This window comes from Cavia porcellus, unplaced genomic scaffold (genome assembly GCF_034190915.1).
Source record: "Cavia porcellus strain 051 isolate PalLab524CR breed Dunkin Hartley unplaced genomic scaffold, mCavPor4.1 scaffold_21, whole genome shotgun sequence".
Lineage (NCBI taxonomy): Eukaryota > Metazoa > Chordata > Mammalia > Rodentia > Caviidae > Cavia > Cavia porcellus.
The window spans coordinates 8,759,630-8,770,476 of NW_026947504.1; the positions used below are offsets into that span (position 1 = coordinate 8,759,630).

Consider the following 10,847-nt stretch of genomic DNA (forward strand, 5'->3'; position numbering starts at 1 on the left):
TTTGATTATGAGCAATTCCAAGACCTGCAGCTGCAGGTAATAGCGCTGGACAGTGGGAAACCTCCACTCAGCAGCAACGTGTCATTGAGCCTCTTCTTGGTGGATCAGAATGACAACGCACCTGAGATCCTATACCCCACTCTCCCGACAGATGGTTCCACTGGTGTGGAGCTGGCACCCCGCTCTGCAGAACCTGGCTATCTGGTGACCAAGGTGGTGGCAGTGGATAAAGACTCAGGACAGAATGCCTGGCTGTCCTACAGGCTACTTAAAGCCAGTGAGCCAGGGCTTTTCTTAGTAGGGCTGCACACAGGGGAAGTACGCACTGCAAGGACCCTGCTGGATAAAGATGCACTCAAGCAGAGCCTGATAGTGGCTGTCCAAGATCACGGCCAGCCCCCCCTCTCTGCCACTGTCACAATCACTATAGCTGTGGCTGACAGCATCCCCGATGTCCTAGCTGACCTGGGCAGCATCAGGACCCCCACTGATCCTGATGATTCAGACCTCACGCTCTACCTGGTGGTGGCCGTGGCTGCTGTCTCCTGTGTGTTCCTGGCCTTTGTAATTGTGCTGCTGGTGTTCAGGCTTCGGCGCTGGTATGCATCACGCCTGCTTCAGGCTTCTGGAGGTGGGTCAGCAGGCGTGCCCACCTCACACTTCATGGGTGTGGATGGGCTGCAAACTTTCCTGCAGACATATTCTCATGAGGTCTCCTTCACCTCAGACTCAAGGAAGAGTCACATTATTTTTCCTCAACCTAACTACGCTGACACGCTCATCAGCCAGGGGAGCTGTGAACAAAAAGATTTTCTACCAGCACCTCAGTCTCTACTCAACGACAAAGGAGACACAGCTCAGGTAAACTATCTTTTCACGATATACTTATTATGTATTTTGCTAAATTTAGATATTTAGTTGCTTTCACTGTTTATTGTTTTATTTCTCATATTTCCATGAGGATATATATATATATATATATATATATATATATTTATTCAATTTTAAGGAAATGAATCCTGATAAATTACATCTAGATAATTTTCCATATTCTTAGGCTGTAAGAAATAGGAGAAGCAAGACTTATTGTGTGATGAGCATAAAGCAGAAATTAGTAGATAAATACGGTATTTAGATTATCAAAAGAGCTTAGGTATTGGAGCGTGTTTCTAATACTTTATTTTCTACTCCTAGGCAAATCATCTCATCTGCCTGGATCAACAATTCTTTCGGTCTTAAAAATATGAAGATTGGGTATATGGTTGTAGCTCATGATAGCGTGCTTGGCTAACATGCACAAGGTCTTGTGTTCGATCCCCAGCACTTATATATTTATTCAGGTTTCTTTTTCCTTTAAAATGTAAGGTTTTTGTTTCATATTTGAATCTGTTATGAATATTAAAACATCTTAGTGAATCAGTTCTCACTTGATCTTAATTTTTCTTTAGTTTTACAATGTTTTTCAGTTTGCTTAATTTGCATGTGAATTCCTATTAAAAAGATGAAATATTTAAATATGTATTTTTTCCAGTAATAGCAGTCAAACATAGGGCTTTGTGCATAGTAGCTAGGCAAGCACTGTACCACTGAGCTAGATCCAAGCCCCTACACTGTGTGTGTACACATGTGTGTGCACATGAACATGTGTGAACAAGCACTCTAGACTGAACCCAGAGCCTCACTTAGCATTCCATGACTGAGCTACAATCCCAGCCCAGAAACACATACTCATTACAGTGTTTCAGGAGAGTGTGTCATGGTGTTGATGCTTAGTTATATCACATTAAAGTCACACTGTGTTCTTTAAAGAATTGACTGACTTATCACTTGCTCTGTAAAGATTAATACTAAACAGTTTTCTTGTGGCTGTATTTTTAAATTTTTCTTGTTTCTGGAAACCATATTACCCTTCTTTTTACAAATAATGTACATATGAACTCAATGTAAGTTTGCTTAATGAAAAGATGGAAGGGGTTCAAAGAACCACATCATACAATTGATCTTAGAGACCTCTTAATACATCTTCTTTTCAAATCTTTCTGTTCATAGCAAGTGTTTAACATGTTCCCCATCCTTCACTCAACTGTATTCCCTCATAACTACAGACTTCCTCCCCTATTCTTCTTCCCATGTTGACTTTCAGTATGTTGGTCATATATTTAATAACAGAGAACAATGAACACTAATATTTTATGTGCAAGGATAATTTTTATTTTGATTTGGAAGTTATTATGTACTAATTGAGCCTTGTCTTTAATAGTATCACATTCTTCAGGGGACTGTGGTTCTTTATTGTGTATAAGTGCATCTAATGAGTGGAATTTTGAGAAAATGTATCCCATTGTGCTTATTACTATTACATAGCTTTCTTTGCGGTAAGAATGTAACTCATTGTGAAATATTATGTCATAATATATTTTCTTTTACATAAATAACAAAGCATGAACAGAGGAAATGTACAGTCCCTTTTAGTGTATGTGCTAACTCCATAAGAATAAATACACAAAAACCAAAAAATTATCTACACTAGCTTTAGTTGTGATTTTAAAAAAATCATCTTCACACTCTTGACTTAAACAAAGCGAATTTCTTTCAGTACCCTTAAGCTCTGTAATTTGACCACTGCTATAGTGTTCTGTCACATCCAGGCCTTTTCCCTGACCACTCCCCTTACATTTTCTGGGGAGGCCTTTGCTAACCTCCAGGCAGGATGGGGGCCTTGCATCCTCTTGGCTGTCCCGTTACAGTAGTTACCTTGACACATTATAATTTCTGGTTTGCTTTAACATCCTCACAAACCTTGTGATGGGTGTGGTTGTCTCTATACTGTTCACCTTAAATTCCCAAACGTATTGTCTGACACCCAATTATGTATTTGTTTAATCAGTTAGTTAAATGAAAAGTGTTGAAACTAAGATGTCAGGCTATCAAGGACAAACTTTAAGAATTATAATCTATAAATACAACTGGTATTTCAGTGCAGTTCTTAAATATTTGGAAGCAGTAACTACCATATTTGAAGCAATATTGCTGAAATTAATGTTAGTTTATGACTTCCCAGTGAAGATCATTTGAAATCACAAGATATATGAATTCAATTATGGGAAATCAGAACCACTTTCATTACCTCTGACAAAAAGGATTTCAAGTGTTAGGAAACTAGCTAGTCCGAGTGTATGAAGTAACGGTTTAGCCTCTGGGTGTCGCTGTTGACCACTCAAGGAGAAAACTTGAGGGACGGAGTCCACCATTTCCTTTCTCTTACAACGCAAAGAACCAACAAATCAGACTGAGGCGATTCCGGGAGGCCAGCAAGCTCACCCCGGCTCTGTGACCTATGAAATAAACCCTTGAAAGACTTAATTCTTTGAGAAAATAAGATTGGAGTGCATCGTGGAAAACTGGAACAGAATTCAGAGAAAATAATTTACCAAACAGAAATGTTCCATTGCCTGAGATTCCGAAACAGCGGAGGGCTTGCTCTGCTGTGCACGCTGCTGGGGACGCTGTGTGAGACAGGATGTGGGCAGATCCGCTACTCGGTGCCTGAAGAGCTGGAGAAAGGCTCCTTCGTGGGCAGCATCGCCAGGGACCTGGGGCTGGAGCCCCAGGAGCTGGCGGAGCGCGGAGTCCGCATCGTCTCCCGAGGTAGGATGCAGCTTTTCTCTCTGAACCCGCGAAGCGGCAGCTTGGTGACCGCAGACAGGATAGACCGGGAGGAGCTGTGCGCCCAGAGCGCGCGGTGTACGGTAAAATTTAACGTTCTGGTTGAGGACAAATTGAAAATTTTTGAAGTAGAAGTAGAAATTAAAGATATTAATGATAATGCTCCTAATTTTCTAACAGAGGAATTGGAAGTAAAAATTAGTGAACTAACAGTTCCTGGAACTCGATTTCCACTTAAAACTGCATTTGACCCAGATGTGGGTATGAATTCCTTGCAGAACTACAAGCTCAGCCCCAGCGAGCACTTCTCCCTGGCTGTCAATAGTGTGTCTGATGGGGCCACATACCCAGAGTTGGTGCTGGAGCGAGCCCTGGACCGTGAGAAAAAAGAAGTTCATCAACTTGACTTAATTGCCTCTGATGGGGGTGACCCCATCCACTCTGGCAACTTATGCATCCACGTGATAGTTTTGGATGCAAATGATAACCCCCCAGTGTTTACTCAGCCTGAATACCATGTGAGTGTTCAAGAGAATGTGCCAGTGGGCACACAGCTGGTCACAGTGAATGCCACTGACCCCGATGAGGGATTCAATGCTCAGGTAACCTATATCCTAGATAAAATGCCTGGCAAAATTGCTCAGATTTTTGATCTCAACTCTGTGACTGGAGATGTATCATTATTAAAAAGTCTAGATTATGAGGATTCTATGTTCTATGAGATAAAAATTGAAGCACAAGATGGCCCAGGTCTTCTTTCAAGAGCCAAGATTCTAGTCACAGTTCTGGATGTGAATGACAATGCCCCAGAGGTTACAGTCACTTCCCTAACAGGCTTAGTCCCTGAAGAGGCTACTGCTGGAAGAGAAATTGCTCTTATCAATGTTCATGACCGAGATTCTGGGCAGAATGGACAAGTCACAGTTTCTGTTCTAGGAAATCTGCCTTTTAATTTAGAAAGATCTATAGATCAGTATTACCGTTTAGTGACAGCTGGAGCTCTAGACCGAGAACAAATGTCTGTTTATAACATCACTCTGAGAGCCACAGATGGGGGAAATCCACCTCTGTCCACAGAAACTCACATTATTCTACTGGTAGCAGATATCAATGACAACCCACCTGCCTTCTCTGATGCTTCCTACACTGCCTACATTCCTGAAAATAATCCTAGAGGAGCCTCCATCTTCTCAGTGACTGCCCAGGACCCAGACAGTGACAGCAATGCCCAAATCACTTATTCATTGACTGAGGATATCCACCAAGGGGCACCGTTGTCCTCCTACATCACCATCAATTCTAACACTGGTGTCCTGTATGCTCTGCGTTCTTTTGATTATGAAGAATTTAGAGACCTGAAGCTACTGGTGACAGCCAGTGACAGTGGGAACCCTCCACTAAGCTCCAATGTGTCACTGAACCTGTTTGTGTTAGACCAGAATGACAACATGCCTGAAATCCTGTATCCAACCGTCCCAACAGATGGTTCCTCTGGTGTGGAGCTGGCACCCCGCTCTGCAGAACCTGGATACCTGGTAACCAAGGTAGTGGCAGTGGACAGAGATTCAGGACAGAACGCCTGGCTGTCCTACCATTTGCTCAAGGCCAGTGAGCCAGGGCTTTTCTCAGTGGGGCTGCACACGGGGGAGGTGCGCACGGCAAGGGCCCTGATGGACAGAGATGCCCTCAAACAGAGCCTCCTGATAGCTGTGCAGGATCACGGCCAGCCTCCTTTCTCTGCCACTGTCACACTCACCATAGCTGTGGCTGACCGCATCCCTGACGTTCTAGCAGACCTCGGCAGCACTGGGACCCCCACTGACCCCGATGATTCAGACCTCACGCTCTACCTGGTGGTGGCTGTGGCTGCTGTGTCCTGTGTTTTCCTAGCGTTTGTCATCGTGCTAGCGGCGCTCAGGCTACGGCATTGGCAGGGGACTCGCGTTCTTCAGGCTGCGAGCAGCGGATTGGCTGGAGCGGCTGCGTCACACTTTGTGGGCGTGGACGGCGTGCACGCTTTCCTGCAGGCTTATTCCCACGAGGTCTCGCTCACTGCGGACTCCAGAAAGAGCCACTTCATCTTCCCTCAACCAAACTACGCGGATACACTCATCAGCCAGGAGAGCTGTGAGAAAAGCGAGCCTCTTTTAGTGTCCCAAGATATGCTTGAAACGAAACAGGATCCTAAGCTGCTTGAGGTGAGTTCACTTTTTGAATAACTTGAAAACAAGTATGCCAAAGTGATTGTTATAAAGGTTAACACACGTTTATTTGAGAAATGAACGTAATATAGTAAATAACGTAATGTATAGTAAGTAAACATAATATAGTAAAAAGCAAATAAAGTAATGAAACTGTCTTTAGTTCTGTCGTATAAATATTTGCCCCTCTCTTTGTGCTTCCTGGCTGGGTTATGCTAGTTGTGGGCCTACGTAAATAGTTCTGTCAAAATATTATTCTGAGTGCCAGTTACCATACATACATCTCTTCCTGGAAAGGGTATGATTGCCTTTGTGAGAATTTCCCGATCTTTTTGAAATAATGGCTGCTTCTTCTGCTTGTGTCCTCGAGTAACTATAATGAAATAAGAGCCCTGTGGTTTATCCAGCATTGGTCTACATACTTGTGATAAATAGGCTTTTTACAATTTAATTTGTTTGGGTGTTGGGAAGTAAACATAGGGCCTTGGTGCAAGCTAAGCATGTACTGTATTCGTAAGCTACACCCCTAGCCATACCTTTTACATTTTAAGTCCCTGTGATATAAATTTTCTCACTCCAGCCTACATATTCTATCCTGCATTATACAAACAAGTCACAAATATGTATAAATACAAGATGTTTGTGCTCTGTTTCCAAACCAGACCACAATCTTTTCATCAAAAGGATATAAAAATTATATTAGTGGCTGGGGATTTAGCTCAGCGGCATAAGCACCTGCCTTGCAAGCAGGTGGTCGTGAGTTCGATCCCTGGTACCGATAAAAAACAAAAAAGACAAAAAAATTATATTATAAAAATATAGACATTGGTCATTTGTTTACCTTTAGTGCCTAAAATGTGTGTGTGTGTGTGTGTGTGTGTGTGTGTGTGTGTGTGTTCCCATTAATTTCAGCCTTTTGCTTGAAGGTTAAAAGTTCAGTTGAATATGCCATTATGAGCCTTTGAGTAGTATTTATTGCTCTTTGAGGAGGATTTTGTAAAAATCAAAATCTCAATCTCTGGAAAGATTCCTAGAATTAAAAAAATGAAAGTTTGTCGTAGAAAATAGATAATAGTCTTTTCAACTGGAGTATAAGTAAGCACTGCAAAATAATAGAATAAATTGCTGAGTTGGCATCCGTCTTGATCTATTTTTGTTGCTTTAACAAAATATCTGAGATCCCGTAGTTCATAAAGAATAGATGCTTGTTTAGCTAGTGGAGGCTGGGAAGCCCAAGAACATGGTGCCATCATCTAGTCAGCATCTGGTAGCACTTTCTTGCACACATGACAGAGGGTAGCTTATGAGAAAACAAAATGAGTCAGAGACAGCTGCTTTTACAACAAAGCCTCTTATTTGATAATCCACTCATAGATCAATTCATTAATGAAGGCAGAGCTCTCAGGACATCTCCCAAAATTCTCACGTGTTCATATCTTAAAATGTGGTTTTCAGATTCATTTTCCAATACATGAAATTACAGGATGAAATCAAACTAACTGTATCTAAGTTGGTAGTGCTCTTGAAATAAAAAGATTTGTTTGCTTGAATACCTGAGCCCAGAATGAGTTTTTAAATGGAGTGTCTAAGAACTCTCAACATCTTTCCAATATTTACCAATGCTCAAGTCAAACTCATTGAATTCGTTAATGGCATAAATTCATCGAAGCTTAGAGCTGCAATTATCAAGTGTTGCATATACATCCCTATAGAAAGAAAGCACCGGTTTCATAGAAATAAATATGGTTTATGAAATTTCAGTATTATAAAAGCATTTGTATCTAAATATGAAGTTGGTCTCTTTAGTTTTAACTCTGCCCTATTGAGCTGGGAATATTATATTTTATAAAGGAGAGCAATACACTAAAATAGTTTCAGAACCTTGATTCTCCCCCTTTTTAAAATCTATATAAACAAAATGTATATGGAGAAATCTAAATCCTCAATAAAATAAAAATAAACAAAAATCATAAATAAGGAAAGTTATTCCAGTGAATTTGAATAAAACACTATAGCGCACTTAAGATAGATAAAATCCATTCACTTATTTGGATACATCATCACACCCAAATTTATAAATACCATTCAGTGAAATCACTGGAAGATACTCTTGCCACCAAAATTGAAAAAATAACCATGCCCGAGAAATGAAAAAGAAGAATGTAAAATGATGAAGATGTTTATGAGATGATGACAAACAAGGAAATGTCAAACTTCTGGGAATGCAAAAATTTCTTTCTTTCAAGCAAATTAAAAGACAAAGTAAAATCAAGCTTGCACGTTAAGGATAAATAGCTGGGCAGTCCGCAGTATTCCAAAACAACCTCTGGGCGCCGCTGTTGACCAAAGGGAAGAGAGGGCTCTTGGTTCTGCAGGACGAGGCTGGCTAGTGCTTTCTTCCTTTATCCTGCATTTATCAAAACTGAGGAGCTACTCCCGTGCACCTTCAAACGCCTAAATAAGCGATACCCTCAAATTACAAAAGCCCAGGGTGCTGTCATTGATTTTAAAACGAATCTCAGAGAAACCTTGAAACGAAGCTTCCCAGAGAAAGAGAGAGAAACGCAGAGAAGCTCCAGGGAAGCTGAAACCATGAAAAATCAGGTACTGTTTCCCTTCCTGTTTTCTTTGTTTTGCTTGGCCATCTCCCAGCCGATCTTCTACTCCATTCCAGAGGAGCTAGCCAAGGGCTCTCGGGTGGGGAACCTTGCCAAGGATCTTGGGCTCAGTGTCCAGGAGTTGCCAGCTCGAAAACTGGGGGTTAGTGCGGAAGACTATTTCAATGTGAGTCTGGAGAGCGGGGACTTGTTAGTTTGTGGCAGAATAGATAGAGAGAAGATTTGTGGAGGAAAATCTGAGTGTGCGCTGGAATTTGAATCAGTCACTGAAAATCCAATGAATATTTTCCATGTGATTGTTGTAATCCAAGATATTAATGACAATGCACCACATTTCATTGCAAAAAGCATTGAATTGGAAATCTGTGAGTCAGCGTTACCAGGAGTAAAATTCCCTTTGGATTCTGCACAAGATGCAGACGTTGAAAGTAACTCACTGAAGATCTACACGATCAATCCTAATCAACATTTCTCTCTGTCAACAAAAGAAAGTCCTGATGGAAGTAAATACCCAGAATTACTGCTGGAAAAATCTTTAGACAGGGAACATCAGAGATTGCATCATTTAATCTTGACTGCCATTGATGGTGGGAACCCACCTCTAAGTGGCACCACGCAAATCTGGATCAAAGTTACTGATGCCAATGATAATGCTCCAGTATTCAGTCAGGACATATATAGAGTTACTCTCCAAGAAAACATGCCCCCAGGAACCTCCGTGCTGCAGGTAGTTGCCACAGACCAGGATGAAGGCATTAATGCAGAGATCACTTATGCCTTCCTCAATGCTCCAACAAGCACTAGCTTCCTCTTCAACCTCAATCCAAATACTGGTGATATCACAACCAATGGTACACTGGACTTTGAAGAAAGGAGTAGATACATTTTGGGAGTAGAAGCCAAGGATGGAGGTGTGCACACAGCTCACTGTAATGTTCAGATTGAAATTGTTGATGAGAATGACAATGCTCCAGAGGTGACATTCGTGTCCCTTTCTAACCATATTCCAGAGGATTCAGACCTTGGAACCATAATAGCCCTCATCAAAGTGACAGACAAAGACTCTAAGCAAAATGGCCTGGTGATGTGCTATATCCAGGAAGAAGTTCCCTTCAAATTAGAATTCACCTCCAAGAATTACTACAAGCTGGTGACTGAGAGAGCCCTAAACCGGGAAGAGACCTCAGAGTACAACATTACCCTTACAGCAACTGATAAAGGGAAACCATCCCTTTCCTCTAGAGCAAGAGTCACCCTGCACATCACCGACGTCAATGATAATGCACCTGTCTTCCAGCAGACCTCTTATATGGTCCATGTGGCAGAGAACAATCTGCCTGGAGCCTCGATTGCGCAAGTCAGAGCCTCTGACCCTGACCTGGGACCCAATGGCCAGGTCTCCTACTCCATCCTGGACAGCGACCTGGAGCCTAGAGCGCTGCTGTCCTACGTGTCCGTGAGCTCACAGAGCGGAGTGGTGTTCGCGCAGCGCGCCTTCGACCACGAGCAGCTGCGCGCCTTCCAGCTCACGCTGCAGGCCCGCGACCACGGCTCGCCCGCGCTCAGCGCCAACGTGAGCCTGCGCGTGCTGGTGGGAGACCTCAACGACAACGCGCCGCGCGTGCTGTACCCCGCGCTGGCGCCCGACGGCTCGGCGCTCTTCGACACGGTGCCGCGCGCCGCGGAGCCCGGCTACCTGGTCACCAAGGTGGTGGCGGTGGACGCTGACTCGGGACACAACGCCTGGCTGTCCTACCACGTGCTGCAGGCCAGCGACCCGGGCCTCTTCAGCCTGGGGCTGCGCACTGGCGAGGTGCGCACGGCTCGCGCCTTAGGCGATAAGGACGCTGCCAGACACCGCCTGCTGGTCGCGGTGCGCGATGGTGGGCAGCCTCCTCTTTCAGCTACCGCCACGCTGCACCTTGTTTTCGCTGATAGTCTGCAAGAGGTCTTGCCGGACCTCAGGGAAGAGCCTGTGCCCTCTGACCCCCAGGCCGAGCTGCAGTTCTACCTGGTGGTGGCCTTGGCCTTGATCTCTGTGCTCTTCCTCCTCGCTGTCATCCTAGCAATTGCTCTGCGCCTGCGACACTCGTCCAGTCCACCTGCCTGGGGCTGTTTTCAACCTGGTCTCAGCTCCAAGTCGGGACCTGTGCTTCCCTCCAACTACAGTGAGAGAACTTTGCCTTATTCCTACAATCTATGCGTTGCCTCGCAATCAGCTAAAACAGAGTTTAATTTTCTCAGCATGACATCGGAAGTGACTTTGCCTCAGGACCTCCTGTGTGATGATCCTTCTACGGTTGCATGCACCAATACTGAGGATCCCAAATTAGTTTATGATTCTTCTTGTTCTTCTCATGTA

The 10,847-nt window shown here is 43.5% G+C and overlaps 1 protein-coding gene across 4 annotated transcripts in view; it reads left to right on the forward strand.

Annotated features, from left to right (window-relative positions):
* LOC100715635 (protocadherin gamma-C3) overlaps nt 1–10,847 on the forward strand; it is a 173,687-nt gene that overhangs the window by 14,264 nt on the left and 148,576 nt on the right. Inside the window, exons 1-2 of one of the 4 annotated variants that reach the window (XR_010041623.1) lie at nt 1,260–5,864; nt 10,730–10,844. The exons of 1 other annotated variant lie outside the window; for it this stretch is intronic. Coding sequence is in view for 2 of the 3 variants with exons in the window: in XM_013140873.3 (XP_012996327.1) it covers nt 3,441–5,864 (2,424 nt within the window). In the remaining variant the exon portion in view is untranslated. 2 more of the 4 variants (XM_013140873.3, XM_063232260.1) reach the window with 2 other exon arrangements.